The sequence below is a fragment of the Elgaria multicarinata genome, chromosome 8 (genome assembly GCF_023053635.1).
Source record: "Elgaria multicarinata webbii isolate HBS135686 ecotype San Diego chromosome 8, rElgMul1.1.pri, whole genome shotgun sequence".
NCBI lineage: Eukaryota > Metazoa > Chordata > Lepidosauria > Squamata > Anguidae > Elgaria > Elgaria multicarinata.
The window spans coordinates 50,303,935-50,323,808 of NC_086178.1; the positions used below are offsets into that span (position 1 = coordinate 50,303,935).

Genomic DNA, 19,874 nt, shown 5'->3' on the forward strand with positions numbered 1-19,874 from the left:
CAGGGCTCTAGGGAAATCCAGTACATTCCGCAGTGCCTGCCCCAAAGTGGACATCAGGGGATTTGCCCATCCCTAGACTTACTTCTGCAAAAATTGATACATTTCTTCCCAAGCTCTCCATATAAGGAAAATACCAGGATGGGAGAGGCGGTGTAGTTTGGTGGCTTGACAGCTCTAGCTTCTAATCACAGTGGCTGGTTTTACCAGGGCTGTCCCATCCCACTGCTTTGGGGCAGAGACATTGATATACAGTTGTGTGAAAAAGAAAGTACACCCTCTTGGAATTGTATGATTTTACATATCAGGACATAATAACAATCATCTGTTCCTTAGCAGGTCTAAAAATTAGGTACATACAACCTCAGATGAACAACAACACATGACATATTACACCGTGTCATGATTTATTTAACAGAAATAAAGCCAAAGTGGAGAAGCCATATGTGAAAAAGTAAGTACACCTTATGATTCAATAGCTTGTAGAACCACCTTTAGCAGCAATAACTTGAAGAAGTAATCATTTTCTGTATGACTTTATCAGTCTCTCACATCGTTGTGGAGGAATTTTGGCCCATTCTTCTTTACAACGTTGCTTCAGTTCATTGAGGTTTGAGGGTATTTGTTTATGCACAGCTCTCTTGAGGTCCCGCCACAGCATTTCAATCGGGTTGAAGTCTGGACTTTGACTGGGCCATTGCAACACCTTGATTCTTTTCTTTTTCAGCCATTCTGTTGTAAATTTACTGGTGTGCTTGGGATCATTGCCCTGTTGCATGACCCAATTTCGGCCAAGCTTTAGCTGTCGGACAGACAGCCTCACATTTGACTCTAGAATACTTTGGTATACAGAGGTCGACTCAATGACTGCAAGGTTCCCAGATCCTGTGGCTGCAAAACAAACCCAAACCATCATCCCTCCACCACCATGCTTAACAGTTGGTATGGGGTGTTTGTGCTGATGTGCTGTGTTTGGTTTTCACCAAATGTGGCGTTGTGCATTATGGCCATACTTCTCCACTTTGGTCTCGTCTGTCCAAAGGACATTGTTCCAGAAGTCTTGTGGTTTGTTCAGATGCAACTTTGCAAACCTAAGCTATTCTGCCACGTTCTTTTTAGAGAGTAGAGGCTTTCTCCTGGCAACCCTTCCAAACAAACCATACTTGTTCAGTCTTTTTCTAATTGTACTGTCATGAACTTTAACATTTAACATGCTCACTGAGGCCTGTAGAGTCTGAGATGTAACTCTTGGGAGTTTTGCAATTTCTCTGAGCATTGCACGGTCTGACCTTGGGGTGATTTTGCTGGGACGTCCTCTCCTGGGAAGATTGGCAACTGTCTTGAATGTTTTCCACTTTTGAATCATCTTTCTCACTGTAGAATGATGGACTTTAAATTGTTTGGAAATGGCCTTATAACCCTTCCCAGATTGATGGGCAGCAGCAATTGCTTCTCTAAGATCATTGCTGATGTCTTTCCTCCTTGGCATTGTGTTAACACACACCTGAATGCTCCAGACCAGCAAACTGAAAAAACTTTGGCTTTTATAGAGGTGGTCATACTTGCTGATGATCAATTAATCACGGGCATTTGATTAGCAGCACTTGTCTGCTACTTAGCATCTTAATTCCTATAGAAGCAGTAAGGGTGTACTTACTTTTTCACACATGGCTTCTCCATTTTGGCTTTATTTCTGTTAAATAAATCATGACATGGTGTAATATGTCATGTGTTGTTCTACATCTGAGGTTGTATTTACCTAATTTTTAGACCTGCGAAGGAACAGATGGTTGTTATTATGTCCTGATATGTAAAATCATACAATTCCAAGAGGGTGTACTTTCTTTTTTCACATGACTGTAATATATTGCTGAACTGTTTCAGTGTCCACTGATCTTTGCTTGTTTCCAGGAACAGGAACATTAAAAGAGCCTTGGTGGAGTCTGTCTCCACTTCCAACATCCACCCCTGTGCTCTATTGTACTTTTTGTGGTGTTGGTGTTAATTGAACAGCAAACAAACAAGAAAGAAAGAAAGAAAGAAAGAAAGAAAGAAAGAAAGAAAGAAAGAAAGAAGCTTAAGATTGTTTTTCATTCATCAGAACTCCCTAACTTCTGTATCTGTTGTTCTGAAAATAAGAACTCCATAGCCCCTGCACTTATCCTTTCATCTTTCCTACCTAGGGACACCTCTTTGAGTATGCCATTTTCATGAACCACTTCTCACCCCAAAACTTTGAAGACTCTCTTTCCACAAAAAAAAGTTGCACTTGCCCTTCCAAAATGTTGTAGGTTTCTTAGCTAGGACCAATTCTATGGAGTATGGCATTTTCATAGCAATTGCCCACAAAGGAGATGGGAGATAAACATGTCCTTTGGGGGCAAGGTGTGGGGGACAGAAACTGTAAAGGCTGCTCTTGCACAACCCCTTCCACACATATTCATCTGAAATATGGCAGGTTTGATCCCCTCAGGAGGGGCAACTAGGCTTACAACGGTCATTTCATTCTGCCATGAAATGAAAAAGATATTGTGGCACTTTACTTTTTAAAATAATAATAATTAAATGTACCTAGCAAACATACATACACATGCTGCATCTATTTGTCTGGAATGTGGTTGTTTTTGTCCCCTCAGAATGAGCTACCATTCCTGCAAATTTCATCCGATTCTATCAAACAGCAAAAAGCTTAAAAGTCTTTTGTTGATTTCCAATGGTAGTCAATGGCAGGCACAAAGTTTCAGATTTCCAAATTCAGCTTTGGATTTGATCATGAGTTTGGCAAATTTTTAACTTGAAATAAATCTGGTCGTCAGTACACACATTTACTGTCATCATCTATTATTATTATTATTATTATTATTATTATTATTATTATTATTATTATACCACTTTTATGGAGTACAAGTGGGCACAAGTGGTGGGTGGGCACAAGTGGTGGGTGAGCTCGGGGAGTGCTCACCCCATGAGTGCTTGCCCTGCCGCCACTGCAGCCCACCCCCCTGAACCAGCCCCTGCCAAGCGCTCGCAACACCCACAAGCACTCAGCAGCTGCCCACCCTGGCTTCAGCCCTTTAGCCAGCTGTGTTAATGGTGGCTGCCATTAATGCAGCAGGGGAAATACACACTTTCCAGAGGCCATTAACAGAGGGGGGAAATGTGCAATTTCCCCAGCCTTGGGGAAATCACACATTTCTAACCCTAACCCTAACCCCACCCCACCCACCACACACCCACCAATGGGATCCTTAAAGGCTTGCATTTAACACTTGCATTACTGGGGCTTTTAAACCCCCACTGGAGCAGGGGGATGTGCAATTTCCCCAGGGCTGGGGATATTTCCCCCAGCTGCATTAATGGTGGCTGCCAGTAATGTAGTGGGAGAAAAGGATGCGAACCCACAAGCCAGGGAGGACCCACACCTGAGTGTGGGTCTGTCCTTGCACCAGGTGTGTCCACTTGGATTCATGAGGGCCAGGCGAGGGGCATCCATTGCCCTTGTAGACCCAAGCAAACACTTGCACCATTCCTAGCAGACACCTATCTGATCTAATGAGCTGCCAATGTAAAATTTTATAGGGGAAATAAAAGAGGAAGAGGAAAGAAGTGAAGGCAGAAATAAATGGAGAAAGAACAAATAATTGTTTCAGTTGCAGTTGCATGGTTATAGGCCTAAGTGCCATAGGGCATGGGGACACTTTTAAATACACTTTTACCAGGTTTAAAAATGAATGGAAAGCCATGCAGAAAGGAGGATTTAGAGACACATGGCATTGATTCCATGACACTGCGTAAAACTTGTGAGTTCCACCAACTGGAATATGACTATGGTGTGTGTTTTTGCTTTTAATTTCCAGAAATCCAGGAAGTCCCTAAGGCAGAAAGTCCAGAAGAGTCCACTGAAGAAGGTATCCTTCACCAAGTTCAGCTACTCTTGTTGTTTTGGATTTATTTTAGATCTGTTGTTGCCCAGACAAAGTTCCAGCCTGACTGAGAAACTTTTAGAGGTCTTCCAGGCCTTCCATTTTAACAGGATCTATTTACTCTGGAGCCTGGGAACATCTCATCCTCCAGGAAATATAGGAACACCAGGAACTGCTTTCTACTTCCATTGGTCCATCCAGCCCCGTATTGTCAACATTCACTGGCAGTAGCTCTCCAGGGGATCAGGCAGGATTTCTTCCAGCCCTACCTAGATATGCTGGGGATCGAACTAGGGGCCTTCTATGCAATGCATGTACTCTGCTACTGAGCTACGGCCCCTCCCAAACACTCTGTCCTGTAGCCCCAGGGGCTAATTACACTGGACAGCAGTGCAGAAATTGATGGCTACTTGGTTCTAGCCTTGGCAATACCTGTTCAGGACTATGTTAATGATTATAACTATTAGGGATGTGCTCCGCTTCTAATCGGACCGTAGAAGCAGGAGCGGAGCGGGGGGCTTCGCCTGCCCTTAAGGCGGAGGCGAAGAGGATTGGGGGGCCGGCGGAGCGTGGCAAAGAGGATCGAGTTGAAGGCGGATCCTTCGCCTCGATCCGGAGCTACGCTGGAAAGGTAAGTGGGGTTTACCGGGCCCTGCTGCTGTCCCCCCGCGCTCCTCTCCCTTACCTGCCTCCGTCCGCGGTCCGTCAGCGTCTTCAATTGAGCCCGTGGTTCCAGCAGGAAGTCTGGGCCGCTTGCGGCCCAGACTTCCTGGTGGAACCGCGGGCTCAATTGAAGACGGCGATGGACCGCAGACGGAGGCAGTTAAGGTCCCCCTCCCCCTTGGTCCCTTACCGGGCTCTGCCGCCGTCGCCGCATGGGCGGCGATGGCAGCAGGGACCGGTAACCCCCCCTATGGGGGGGGGAACAGAGCTCCGATCCGGATCCGGAGCTCCGAGCGGAGCGGAGTGGGCACAGGCGGAGTGGGGGCGGGGCGGAGCGGCCCGATCCGAAAATGGCAGATCTGAAAGTGAAGCAGAGTGGGGGGTCCGTGCACACCCCTAATAACTATCAATTATATTGGATTCTCTCCAACAACCCTGGCATGCAGGCAGGCATTAGGCCAACTTTTTTCTTAGCTTATTTTTTTGAAATAAAGAAGAACAGCAAAGTCATTTATGATCTTATTTATGATGGCACATGAAGTAAAATATGATTTTATAGGCAGTTTTGTGAAGAGTCCCTCTGGTTTTGATGGTGTTGGCACTGCTAAGAAAATATTTCACATTCCTGGTTGTTCGGTTGTCTGAAGTCAAGGTGGATCTATGACCCAAAAGTGTTTCCTAGCCCTGCCAAGATTCTTTTCCTATTCTGGCCATTATGTTTCTCTGTAGAATTGGATGATACTCTGGACAGGAAGAAGAGGATTCTAGAAGCCCTGAGGCGGGATCCACACTTGCTTAGGCAGTTCCGGCCAATTCTGGAAGAGACCCTCGAAGAGAAACTTGAGAAAATGGGAGTGAAGCGGGTAAGTTCCATGAAAAGAAAACAAGGAGAGAGAGAGAGAATATTCTTCCCTTTTTTCCATTTAAAGAACATTGAATTCCTATTACATATGTAGCTGAGGATTGCAATGCCTATTAATGGGCCTGGCAATAAAGACTGAAGTCTCGTTATACGGTAAATCTCTCCAACACATCCTCAGCATGTGTGGTCATTCCCCCCTGCCTAGGCAGAGAAACAGGGATTGTGCTGCCACCTTTCCCCCCTCTTCTTTAACACCAGAAATCTTCATCGGCGGGAAATGGCTTGTGAATGGCACTACATTCCTCCCTCTGCCCCACAGAGAAATCTAGGGTAGTTCATATGCCTTTTCACAAAGGAAATCTGTAAAATTCCTTCTTTGGCTCAAGAAATGCTTTCCCTCTGCATGCTTTCAGTGATTTTAATCCAAACAACACACATTTGCCTGTCACTGAATCTGGATTAAGAGACAGGAGAGGGAATGAAGAAGCATAAGAGAAATACATTGTTTTGTAGGTAACCCTGTGCAATGTAGCTTCCCATGAATTGCCTGGAGCTCATCCCTGTAGAGGACTGAGGGGTAGTTGGTCTGAGAAGACTGAGAGACTTCTGAGGAGAGTTGAAGATTGGAGAGAGGACAGAGAGGCCTGGTTCACACATAACAAGAAACTGCCATGGGTGAATTTCCCCACAGGACTTCTTGTCGTGCTGGTCTTTTTGAATTTTGAGGGCAAGTCACAGCTTCTCGTTATATGCAAAACTGGAAAGAATAGGTTGCTCCCACAACCCTAAAACAGCCCATGGGTTTTGGATGGCTTGTCAACTATCCCCACAACCCACTCTCTCTGGGTTCACACTTATTGAGAAGCTGCTCAGGGTGGGGTGCTTGAATTGTCAAACTGGCGCCCATTGGTGCCACAACCCACCATGACTAATAAGCCATGCAATCCAGGTCAGAGACTGAGACTTCAGAGAGGGAGGGAGAAAAAACTAAACCATCCAGAAAAGAAAGTGAAGGAGAGAGTAACCATGACCCTCCCAACAGGCAAATGCCACCCAACAGGCAAAGGTCTTTTGGCAATTTACAAAGATTTGAACCCTAAAAATACATAAAATAAAACCAACAGGAAATTTTGAACCATCAATGGTAAATCCTAGGACCCATTAAAAACCTTATCTTGTGCTGTAAAATGTATGGGAGAAGAAAAAGTCATAATCACATGCTAAAAAGTTGACAATGTTGAGTTTGATTGTGTTTTTTGTCATCATGCATTGAAAGTATTTTTTATGTAACATTTTCACAGGCTGATACTTAATGTTAAATGCAGCATTTTTGCACAGAAACTGAGGCCTTAGCTAGACCTAAGGTTTATCCCGGGGTTGTCCCAGGGTCGTCCATGCCTGCTCCCGGGATCTCCTGTGTGTCATTTACATAAACAGGGATGACCCCGGGACGATCCCGGGATAAATCTTAGGTCTAGCTAAGGCCTATGTCACTGAATTGAGACAGTTAAATCTAATGAGTCAGAGGAATAGGAAAGGGGGAGAGAACAAACCTGTTTAGGGATATTAGGTACTATCCATGCAGCTCATAATCCTTGAATTAAATGAAGCATTGGAAAGGAAGGGCAGCATACAGACCGCCTAAAAGGCTGTCTAGAAAGGTCCTAATTCAATCCATGACTGTACATAATCCCTCAAATTAAAGAACAAAGACCTCAAATAGTGTTTCTTAATGGATGAAACTGATCATTCCAGAATCCTCTTCTAATGTCTGAGGAAGAACAACTGGCAATAGGAGGGAAGGTGTAGCAAAGGAATGGGTGAATGAGTGATGTTCAAAATTACCAGGATTCTCCGAACATCGTCTTGCCCCTCATCTTCTGCCCAATTCCCAATTGCTGCTCACTCTGCATGAACAGAGAACTTGCACAAATTATTATTATTATTTATTTATATAGCACCATCAATATACATGATGTACATTGTACAAATCAACTTACAATCACACACAGGAGATTTGCACAGCTTTCCTCAAATTTGCACAATTTCCTAACTCACACAACTCTCCCGCAACAACTTTCCTTTTATGCTAAAGTGGGCTGATTCAGTCTACTGAGAAAATTTGCACCATTTAGGAAATTTGTGCAACTCAAATGCAGAACTGGGAAAGAGATGAACATGAGCACATGCTCAATAATTCACTAAAAATTTTGGCGAATATGTGCTCATGTTTGAATTTGGAGCTTTGAACAGGGCATGCTTGCATGTTTTGCAAATAAAAATAAAATTCTCATACATCTCCCTAGTGTTGCTTATGCACTGGCTAATATCAAATGGAAATGAAACTGATGGAAAGATCTGCTGTTGGTTTCCGTGAAAAATTATTGGTATCTCCCCATACCACAAGATAATCAAAGACAATGGAAAGAACCCATCTGGTCTTTCTCCATTACAGAGAATGGGAGTTCAGAAAGAGTAATCAGAAGACCTCTGAGCTGTGTCCCATGACCTGAGCCCTCTTCTGCACATAATGAATACGCATGAGCAGAAGGAGAGGTGACAGTGACAACAGGATCTGCCTCTCACTTTTACACCTGCCTTTCATTGTCTGAAGAAAATGTGCATTGGTCAGAGGCAGAATCTTCCACCATGATGCTTCTACCAACCCTCCATCTGCACACAGTTATTCTGGATGTGGATTATGAAAAAGGCTTTGATCTACCACCTGAAGAAGAAGCACAGTCAGATCTATGCAACAGTGTGGTTTACATTTTTCATAATGTGTGTGTACGTGTGTTTTTCCCCTGATAGGGTACAAAAGGTATCCCAGTTCAAACCTATAAAAAATTGAGAGATGGGATCAAAATGCAACAACAGCAGAAGGCCAACACATTTCCACATTTCCTTGCCTTGAGAGACAAACTTGAGCAAGAAGTGAAAAAGAGAGTCAGTTGGGGTCAGAAAAATGAAAGGGACGAGTCCCTGCAATTCTCTGTCATCTCAGGTAAGAGGTTTTCTGATAGATATTTTCTTTAGAACACAGATTCCCAACACATTACTTTTATTTTCATTTTTGGTATTTATTTATTTTGGGGGCTATGTATTTATTTACATCGTCCCCTTTCTTAGAGTTTTCAAGAATGGCTTATAAAATTTGTAAAGAAATAATTGGGGTGGGTAATTGGTTAACAGGCCCATATATGTGTAAATCCCTATGAGTAGGGCTTGCTTACAAGAACCACCCACCCCTTCATTTGAGCAGATGGACTGTGTGTGATCTAACCCACATTATTCCATTTATAGGCTGTCAGGGTGGCTTTAATGTTCCTTTCATGAGGAACTCCTCAAGGATCTCTGCCAACTTAAGAGTCCCAACTTCCTTCTTTTGCTTTCCTCTTCCCAGTAACATTGGGTTTAAACTGTAGACATGGGATTAGTGACACTCCAGGCACTTGTGGCTTAACACAACAGTTTACCAGTATTTAAAAACAACCAAATTACAATAAACATATTTAGTCAATAAAGCTGAGTGATACAAAGGCATTAAAAGAAAGTAAAAGTTGCAAAAATGCAAATTCTTTTACCCTGGTTGCATTAGACTTTTCCAGCTATTTCTTCCTCATGCTCTTGTCTTTTCCTGCCCTGCCTCTCTGACTAGCTCTCTTACTTTATCCCCTCTTCCCTCCAAAACCGAAGGTACCATTTCAAACCTGAGGAAGTGAAACATAACTCAGGAATTGTAACTTAACTGGGAAATTGAAACTTAACTGGGAAATGAAACTAAGCCTCTCAGGGATTCCCCTCCCAACAGAAAACTCCAGACCTCTAAGGCCTAACCTTTTTACTTTGCCTCTGCAGGCCTCAAACCTTCACACAGGCCTATTCACACTCAAGGTATATGTACAGTGGGAAGGGATGTGGCACAGTGATAGAACATGTTTTGAATGCAAAAGGTCTTGAATTCAATTGTGGCATCTCCAGGTAGGGCTCAGAAAGACCCTGACCTGAAATCCTGGAGAGCTGCTGCCAGTCAGTGTAGACAATGCTGAGCTAGATGAACCAATGGTATTATCTGATATAATCAGCTTCCTGTGTTCATTCCTACATGAACCCAAAGCTCACATGTGCAGTCTTCATACTAACTGAAGCTGTGTATGTTCTGGCCCTTTGACCCCAGGAGCCAGATATTCATTATCTTGTTTATTTTAAAGTGCTTAATTCTGCCTCCTTCTTTGGCTGGAGGCTGCATTCACAATCATAAAAGGATTGCATAAAACAAATAAGGCATTAGTTAATTTCTGCAGTGTAACAGAGTTTTGGATATTCACCAGAGATTTTAGAAATTGTATTTATACATTTTATGTTTGTGTACTTAACATAAAATGTATAAATACAATTTCTAAAATCTCTGGTGAATATCCAAAACTCTGTCACTGCAGAAATTAACTAATGCCTTATTTGTATCAGATGTAGGCTTCAGGTAAGGACCTGACCTACCTAAGTTCTCCGTGTGTTTAGCTTTCTTGTGTTTAGCATTAGCATGTCAATGATCCATGGAGTCAAGCAGGTATGCCACTGGTGAACTTACACATGGTAAATGAATTTAAATGTGTCTGGGTGTCAGGATCAGGCCCGTTCTCCCTAATGTGGGGGACTGGGTTCTGGAAGGAGAAGTACACCAGCCAAGACAGGAAGCAGGGGAGGAAATTCTCCAAGTCTCTCAAGGAGTCAAAGAGGAATCTTCCCAGGAGCTTATCAGACAAGCATCCAGGCTCAGAGATCATCCTCCCTGCTCCTGGGAACTCCATCTTTGTGAAAAGGGGAGAAAATATTGGAGGGGAGGGTCAAGCAGGCAAAGTTGAGAGGAGGTGGTAGGTGGTCTGCTAGCTCCAGCTATTGGGCGGTATAGAAATGCAATAAATAAATAAATAAATAAATAAATTAGCCACTAGCCAGAGATTTGAACTTGAAGACCCTCCCTGAAGGAGGGATTCAGTAAAAGCCTTTTGGGCACTGCGGGAAACTGTCCATTTTGTTGACAGGCATCTGCCTTGCTTAGGCTAATTAAGCTTAGAAGATAGCTCCTAGCATTCACACTCCCTTCAGATGTGAAGAGATGTCTATTTACTGAATAAAACTTTGTGGATTGCACTGCAGACCTCTTTATTATCTCACATCTCGGAGGGAGGGCTTTGAATCATGACACTGGGCATGCATGGAACACTTTCATAGGTGCTTTACCAGCTGTAAGCCTATGTGGCAGGGTCTTGCTATTTACTGTTTTACTCTGTACAGCACCATGTACATTGATGGTGCTATATAAATAATAATAATAATAATAATAATAATAATAATAATAATCCTAGATTGGGGCGAACAATACTGGCTAGGTCAGATGGGAATTGTAGGTTAAACCATCTAGAGGACCATATGTGTCCTATCCCAATCCTATATAAAATGGGACTAGGAAAGGTACAGTTTACAACTCTTTGCAAAGGTCAGAAGCATTCAAACTCATCTCATCCAGGAACGTGTTGTACAACCTCTTGATGTTTGTGTCTCACCCACCAAGCTTCTTCACTGGTCAGGGAGGCACTGATGGGGAGAAGTGGCCTCTGAGGCGGAATGGAGTCAAGTTGGGTGGACATTTTTTCTGTGTTCCTTTACCCTTGATCCACAGCGAATCTGTGGTTATAGAACTGAGATTCTTAGCTGTGCCACAGAATCCTTCTGCATTATATTTACGTACAGATCATTTGCTCCACGCAGTGTTTGAGGTAGTTGTGTAATTCAGGCCACTTCCCTTTGGGCATTTTCACCCTACTGCAACTTAGGGTGCCCCCATGAAGCCTGAGGTAGACCTTGTTTCAATTGGTCAGGCAAATATCAAACCTTGTAGTGGCCAGAATGATCATTCATGTTAGAAATGCTTGTCCTGCACTGTCTTCTGTACTAATAAAAAATGGTGGTTGTTCACATAGCACACAATAGGAACAACATTAATGAAAGCCTCATGTAATAAAATTCTCTTAGCTGCTCAGCACTTTAGTTATCATTGATTTAATGTGGAAACTAGCCCTCTTACTAGGGTTCTCTGTAGGTTCACATTTACATATATATATATTTTAAAAATGTGTCATTATACATGGTACCATTCTGTTTTAACATTCTACTTTGAAGTGAGGATATCTCTCCCCAGAACGAAGACTGATCTTCAGGTGCTTTATAGAACAGGGCACATACTGGCCAACCTGTTTTCCTCCATATGTTTCCAATCTTCCCTTTCAGGTAATAACCAAATGAGCCCACCCTCTCCAATCCAGGTTGCATCTTCTAAGCATGGGAAGCAACAAGTGGAATTACAGCCATACGCCTCAGAGGGGCCCAAACCAGCTCCTCGGAGCAAAGTTAGCTCCATGGCTACTTCGATGGAGACTCCCAGGTTACCTTCTCCAAAGCAAGCCAGGCGGAGCCCAACTTCCCCTCAACACTCTGCTGTCCATCATCCCAGGTGAGTTCTGGATTAAAAGTTATGAATTAAAGATCTGCCTATCTGTTTTCATGTTGAATTATCTTATCCTGCTCTTGGATTTATTGTATGAATGTTTTCATAAGGTGTAACTCTAACACGATGATAATCATAAGGACATAGTAAGAGCCATGCTGGATCAGACCAAGGGTCCATCTAGTCCAGCACTTTGTTCACAGTGATCAGCCAGCTCTTGACCAGAAACCCACAAGCAGGACATGGGTGCAACAGCACCCTCCCACCCATTTCCCCCAGCAACTGGTGCACACACGTTTACTGCCTCTGATACTGGAGGTTGCACTTAGCCATCAGGACTAGTAGCCATCGATAGCCTTCTCCTCCAGGAATTTATCCAAACTCCTTTGATTTTCATCCCTGCTCTAAAGACAGCTATTTCCCCCTCAACCTGACTAGCTGGGCAAGTTTTGCAAAGCTCTTGGCATTCTGGAAATGCCTCAAAATCGCCTCAATGGTGTGTGAATCCAAATGCCTGTATATCATCGTAGTCGAGAATATTTATTTCCCAGCATTTCCCTCTGTTGTGTTTCCGTTCCTCAGCACTTCACCTTTCAGCTCTGAAGAAGAAGAGTCTGAGAAAGAATCAAGCTTTACATCTCCAAAGCTCACGCCCCTCAAGAGAAAGCCAGAATCTCCCAGAGTAGCACAGATTGAAGTGAGTGAGTGGGATTCGTCTGACATAGATTCTCCCGAGGAGAAAGGCAGCTCAGGAATGGTTCTTTCAACTGCAGCAACAACTCGTTCAGGTGAATAATCATAGTTGTTTATAGGTCAAGCAACTAAAGGCAACTCTCAAAGGATGCTTCAACAAGTTCAGAAAATGATGTTCTGTTTGCGTGTCACCACTGCTGGGTGAAGACTCTTATTTCTTCTTGAATGAGAGCATGGTCAGGCTTTGGTATATTCTGGGTTCTGAAATAGCAGCATAGGTAATTTGAGTGGATGGCATACAGTAACAAGGACAACAGATTTCACTGGTTCAGCTCTGGAGGGTTTTGTTCCATCCCCCCACCCACCCCCGGCATTGACTTAATCTTTACCAAGTTGATATAATATGTTGATTTTTGATTTTTTAAAACTTGCAGCAGCAATTTACACAAATTATTGGGATCATGAGGGGAGGACTTTAAAGTTGCAGATATTGGATAGTTTTTGGATGGTGGTCTTTAAATTTGCCCAAATGGGCTTTTATTTGTTGTTGTTGTTGTTGTTATTTATTGGTGGTGGTGGTCTTTTGGAAGTCCACCTATCCACTATGTATTCCCCTTGTAAAAATCCACTCATATTCTTTGCTTGTCAAAGAACTTGTCAACTTCATCGTCCACTTCGGGACTTGCCTTGCTATGAAAACCTTTTTGTTTAAAGGAAAGGTGCTTGATGTTACAAGCACCCCCACACCCCAAAACACCATCTTAGGGATCACAAAGCATACACAAATATCATGGCAAAGCAGTAATGGGAATTGCGCAAACTGGGGGTGGGGGGAATTGTGCTAATTTCAAGCAGAACAGTAACATGGAGGCAAAAAGGGGGTCCCAATATCTCTCCCCCCAGTAATGTTATCCTCTGGCTATTCAGCCTTGAACTGACACTTCACAATTTCCTCCTGCCTTTCAATGCTTCCCCATGGTAGACTCTCAAAAGAACACATTATTATTATTATTATTATTATTATTATTATTATTATTATTAAAAATATCACCCATTTGCACAAATGTAAAGACTAGGGGGAAAGAACCTGATCCTATTTGCACAAATTTTAAACCCCGCAAAATGCACACACAAAATTAGACATTTCTGGTATCGGGGGAGAAATCCACTATAGTCCGCCTCCACTTATTGGAATGGAAAGACTGCGAAACCCAGTTGGCCTTACATTGAACAGAATTCCCGGCATCATACATCCCTAGAAATAACAATGTGAAAATTGGTTGCCTTCTTAGGATGTGTGCTTGGTCAACAGGTTCCAGCATGCATGAGATGCTGAGAGTCTACTGCTTCCCATGTCTAGGGGCTCATCTAGACCAAGCAGGATATTCCACTATGGAAGTGGCATGAAAGCAGTATATAAAAGGTAGGAGCCACACTACTGCTTATAGCGGTACTGAAGTGCACTGACAACTGTTCGGGCCCATTGGCACATACCATATACCACTTTCATACTACTTTCATAGTATACCCTGCTTGGATTATATCTCATTATATCCTGCTTGGTGTAGATGTGTCATGGGCCCCAACAGTTGTCAGTGCACTTCAGTACCACTATAAAGCAGTAGTGTGGCTCCTGCCTTTTATATACCGCTTTCATATTACTTTCATAGTGGAATATCCTGCTTGGTGTAGATGAGCCCTAGGACAAGAGCAGATATTTAGGCTATGAGCCGGACATCTCCCATTAATCCAGGACAAGCATGGATGTCTGCTATGTGGACTGTAGCCCTGTAGAAGGGATCTATTTCCTTTTCTCCCAGGGTAGCCTTCCCTAACCTGGTGCCTTCCAGATCTTTGGGACCACAACTTCCAGAATCCTGACCATTAGCCATACTGACTGCTTCTGAGGAGAGTTGGTCCAAAACATCTGTAGAGTGCCAGTCTGGGGAAGGCTCTCCTAAACCCATCAGCCTGCTAGTGCTCCAAGCTGCACAACTGTTATTTGATTCACCCTAAGTAAATCCTCACTTATCTTGACCAAACCTCAATCACTCTTCCCTTCCCCCTCCCTTATTCAAGACCTTTTTAACCCCATCCAATTTACCCTCTCATATCTGCTGCTTCTGTTGCAACAGCTGATGGTGATCTCTTTACTGACTGCCACCAGCAATGCAAAAGGCCTTGCCTAAAATTACAAAATGGGCAAATTTGGCTACTTCTGAGATGTGCTGGGTTTTGTTCATAATTCCATTCCATTCAGTTTCTGCACTGATCTGCAATTATTATTATTATTATTTTTAAAAAAGACATTTCAAAATGTGTATTTTAATATATATTAAAATTGATATTTTAATACACACTGTTTCTGTATTGGTTTGAGAAGTGCCAGTTGGGACAATTTTACAGGAATTTGGAAAGAGGAATTTCTTCATGCGTCTCTAGGCAGGGTTGCCTGGAAAGCACTTACCTGTGTATTTCTCCCACGTGGCAACCATTGCACTGAAGAGGGGTTTACCATGTGCTCCAGCCCATTTGAGGCAGTTTTAGTATGCCAACATTCTGGGTCCTATAAGAATTATGTATCACTGTTGAGCTAACACTGCACATGAAAGCTCTTGCCACACAGTGGGGAGGATGAATATGTTAGATGCTTACTTACTGCCATTCATTGTGCTAGTTCTCTGGTCAAATGCCAACAGCCTGTTTCTTAGTTTTGCCATTCTGACAACATTCATTAGCACTTTAAGTTTTTTAAATCCGACATGTCCCTTTAAGAAGTCGCTTACTATAATGAAAAAGTTTGCTGTTGACTGTGCTGTCTAGATTCTGATCACAACTGATTCACAACTGTTTCATGTAGAAACACTGGTGCAGTCAATGGCTAAAAATCTGGAGAGGACACTGAGTGCTCCTAGAAGAAAGCCTCCTGGTGGAGTGAAGCTCTTTTCCACCCAAACTGAAAAAGTTCCTACACTCAGCCACTCAACTAAAAAACTTCAGGTACTCTGTGCAACATGCATTGGGACAGAAAACCAGAGAGTGGATAGCATCTTTTTCTTCTTCTTAATGCTAAACCCTAGAACACTCAAATGCAGTTTCTGTTTATGTACTGATTACTAAGAGCACGACCCTATACATGTTTAATCAGAAGTAAATCCCATGGTGTTCTATGATGATAACCACTAGTAAATGCGTTTCAGCTTGTAGATTTAATATACAACTTTTGGCAAAGAGCATATCTTCATTATAGCCAGTATTTCAAAAGCAACAATAGGCTGCAGGCAACTTAAAAGAAAAGCTTAACATTTTGCAGGAACCCATTTTAACCTTCTGTGTATTTGCTATTTTTTTATTTATCAAATGCCATTATACTATGCATAGTCCATTGGCCAAGATCTGCCAATGGTCAGGTATTAAACCCATAGAGTACAATCCATCAGGAAGTTCTCCTGCACAAGTCCCATAGAAGTGAATATATGATCATATGAACAGCTGTACTGGATCAGACTGAAGGCCTGTCTAGTCCAGCATTATGTTCCCACACTGGCCAACTAGATGCCCCTGGGAAGCCCACAAGCTGGACATAAGCACAAGAGCACCCTCTGGCTCCCCTGGCTCCCCTGCAATGGGTATTCTGAGGCAAAGTGCCTCTAATACTGAAGTTAATATATAGTTGCCATTGCTAGCCTTACCCACCATGAATTTGTTTAATCCCCTTGGTTGGACCAACCATCCAAGTTGGTGACTATAATAACTACAACTCTTGATAGCGAATTCCATAGTTTAACTATGTGCTATGTGAAGAAGTAGACTAGTGCTCTTAAGTAGCTCCTCTTCATTTCATTTCTGCACAGCATTCAGTCTTTTGAATATAAAATAATATTATTTCTGACATAAGAAGAGCCATGCTGGATCAGACCAAGGGTCCGGTAGCCAACCAGTGGTTGACCAGGGACCCACCAGCAGGATATGGTGCAACAGCACTCTCCCACCCATATTCCTCAGCAACTGGTGTACATAGGTGTACTGCCTCTGATATGGGAGGTAGCACATAGCCATCAGGACTAGTAGCCATTAGGGACTGGAGAACTCATGGGGTGCTCACCCCGCCAGTTCAACAGGCTCTGCTCTTCCAGCTCTGTTCTGGGGAACTGGCCCGGGCAAGCACTCAGCAAAGCGCACTTTCCACAACTTCTGAAAAGTGTGCAATCCCCCTCAGTACGCCATTAGCATGACTCGGGAAATTGCACAATTTCTGGAGGCCCCCAGAAAGCATGCTTTGCCTTCCCTCCATCAGCCCCCATCAGTGTGTGGGGTGGGGGAGAGAAATGCAATTTCTGCAAGGCTGGTGCCTTTAATGCAGCAGGGGAAAAGGGCAAAGGGTGCAGGTCAGGGTACCCCTTCTAAGTGCTGGGGCAAAAATTCACCAGGCACGTCTGCCTGGGTCCATGAGGGCTGGACGCAAAGGCATCTGCTGCCCATGCAGGCCTAGGGTGATTTTCACCCCAATGCTAGAAGCCATTGATAGCTTTCTCCTCCAGGAATTGATCCAACACCCTTTTAAAGCCATCCAAATTAGTGGCTATCACTACATCTTGTGGTAGTAAACTCTATATCCTAGTTCCATGGTGATCAATGGGTATAGGTGGCATTACTAGCAATTCTGGTATTGAGCATAGAACAGGAAACTTTAATTCACTACTCAGCACCAGGACATCCCTGAGAAATGTCATTCACCTCTTGCAGAACTTAGATAGTTTAGCTAAAGAAGGATGGATCCAGCTATTTCCAGTTTATGTCACTTTCATATGTGTTCAGTCATAAGTCCATTCTATCCCCTTTCCACATCAATGTGTATTTAAAAAAGAAAAGGAAGTATCAGCATGAAAAATTGTATTTAAATGAATATTTTGAATGCATTGTCCTAGAAAATGTCCATTTCTAAAAGTATTTTATTGGAATGTATGCATTTCTAGGCATATTTGATTGTAAAAAAATGCATTTCTTTTGGTACTCTATTTCTGAGTTGAGAACAGCATCACAGAATTAGGAGAAATGCATAACCAGAATCATAGAATCATAGAATCATAGAATAGCAGAGTTGGAAGGGGCCTACAAGGCCATCGAGTCCAACCCCCTGCTCAATGCAGGAATCCACCCTAAAGCATCCCTGACAGATGGAAGTTTAATTACATTCTGATTTGCACATTTGTCTGGGAAATCTGGGTTAGGTTAGTTTGCCTTGGAATTCACCATGATTGAATGCCTCAAGCACCCCGACGTTTAGTCTACATTCACATGCCTTCTGCAACTTTTTCTCTTCTCTTCTCTCTTCCCCTCTGCCATAGTTTGTTGAACAAGAGGACAGTGACTTGGAGATTTCTTCCTTAGAGGAAGTCTCCCGGCATCTTGACACCGAATCCAAGCTGAAGAAGCAGCAAGATGCAAGGAGCAGCAGGGACCTGCCTGGGGCTCAGGGGACTGGCATCTGGAGCTTCAGCAGCCCAAGGGGTGGCGCCTGGTGATTCTTGGATTTAGCAGAGCTGTGTCACACCACAGAATCCAGTTGAGATGGAACAGCACCCCATGGCAAGCCCGCAAACAGAAACCTGAAGCTCACAAAGAAAAGGAAGGGAATCAAAACATTCAGAGAGATACTGAGAACAGGTTCTATGCAGATATTTCTTCCCAAGGGTTGAATTGTTTGCCAGAACATGTTCCTCACTCATATAGTGAGCCCATATGAGTCCCTCTTCTGAAAATGGTCTCTACAGGGTCCAATTTTTCTTCCTCAGATGAGGTTCCCTCAGGGTCATGGTCAGGCTGCATGCTAGTAGTTTGACCTACAGTTGTAATATATTTGAGCAGTTCTAGAAAACATATTTAAATTAAAAGTTGCTGAATCAATTTGGCCACTTGATGGCACCACAACTCAAGAAACATGCACATATATTTTCTTGAGATGCTGCAAATGGCACTTGTTATTAGAGAAAGGTTTTCAAATAGGAGTAAAGAGCTCCATCACACCTACTTTCCTCCCACCCTGCTTTGAGTCCCCCTCCATGTCCTTAGCAAGTGTAGTGTGGGCACTTTCACATCTGTGCGTTGTTTTGCTATTTCAGTTCATGTATCTTTTCACCTGTATCGCTTCTGTGTCAGCGAAGTCTCCCTCCCTGCCCTCTATAGTCTCCTTCCCCCTGCAGTTAATTTTTTATATCTTTTTTTAAAAAAATAATAATTTCTGTGCAGATGCATTAGTACGGCAGCCTGAAAGTGTGCAATTATGGTAAAACAACAACACACTATGCTTTCCCCTAAGATCATATTAAACAATATGAGTGAAGAGAAAGTATTACAATTAGTTTTTGGAGAAGTTTGTGGTCAGGGTTGGCATGGCAAGGGGGAGCCGACATTGTTCTGGTCAGGAAACGTAGACATGCCTACTCAGGAGTAAGAACCATAGCGATGAATGTGACTTGAGTTTTGGGCATGGCGTCACGCGCCTTCTCCGCAGGGTGTTCGGGTGCCCTCTCTCCCTCCCCCTCCATGGTTGAGGGGAGAACCACCCTGCATCTCCTCTTTTGAAAGCAAGACCACCCTTCAACACACACGCCCCCAACAAAAAACAGGATGGCCTGATATAGCACAAGGGCAGCTATGGAGAAGCAACGTTATTGCACACAGAAGAGGGGAAAGCTGGACTTTCCACTCTCCATAATAAGATGGAAAAGGGAGGGGAAGAGGTGAGATAAGCACAGGACAGGGACGACATGATGGGAGTACCGTGCTGCAAAAACACATACTGTGCATAGCAAGAGTGCAATAAATCACTGGTGTGATGAAGTTCAAAGGTGGACTGAATGATCCACGTTAACCATCTGTCTAAAATGAAATGTACAATAACAAAAACCTGGGTTGATCATGAATCCCCACACACACACAACCAATTCCTAAAACTCACTTTAAGACAATTATTTTTCTTATTCAGGACAGTGTTACAGAAATTCCCAGAATGTGCCATATGTGCTGTCTTTGCAAATTATAAGCAGTTCTGGACTTCTGAGACACTGCCGAATTGTGGGGCAGTGGGGTGGAGACCAGTTCCTCATCCAGATTTTTTTATCCTGCCCTTTGGATAAAATTTGCAGCAATGGAAATGAGTGGAAGATGTTTTGTATTTATTTTTCTCTAAAAATTGTACTTTTTTTAAAAAAAAAATCTCTCCTAATTT

The 19,874-nt window shown here is 43.1% G+C and overlaps 1 protein-coding gene across 1 annotated transcript in view; it reads left to right on the plus strand.

Annotated features, from left to right (window-relative positions):
• The window catches only part of DZIP1L (DAZ interacting zinc finger protein 1 like), a 32,021-nt gene extending 13,707 nt beyond the window's left edge, over positions 1–18,314 (plus strand). Inside the window, exons 10-16 of the mRNA XM_063133232.1 lie at positions 3,855–3,905; positions 5,313–5,446; positions 8,257–8,449; positions 11,734–11,956; positions 12,533–12,738; positions 15,504–15,643; positions 17,992–18,314. Of these exons, the coding sequence (XP_062989302.1) occupies positions 3,855–3,905; positions 5,313–5,446; positions 8,257–8,449; positions 11,734–11,956; positions 12,533–12,738; positions 15,504–15,643; positions 17,992–18,168 (1,124 nt within the window). The 3' untranslated portion in view covers positions 18,169–18,314. The remainder of the gene's footprint in view (positions 1–3,854; positions 3,906–5,312; positions 5,447–8,256; positions 8,450–11,733; positions 11,957–12,532; positions 12,739–15,503; positions 15,644–17,991) is intronic.
• Positions 18,315–19,874: the final 1,560 nt, after the last annotated feature.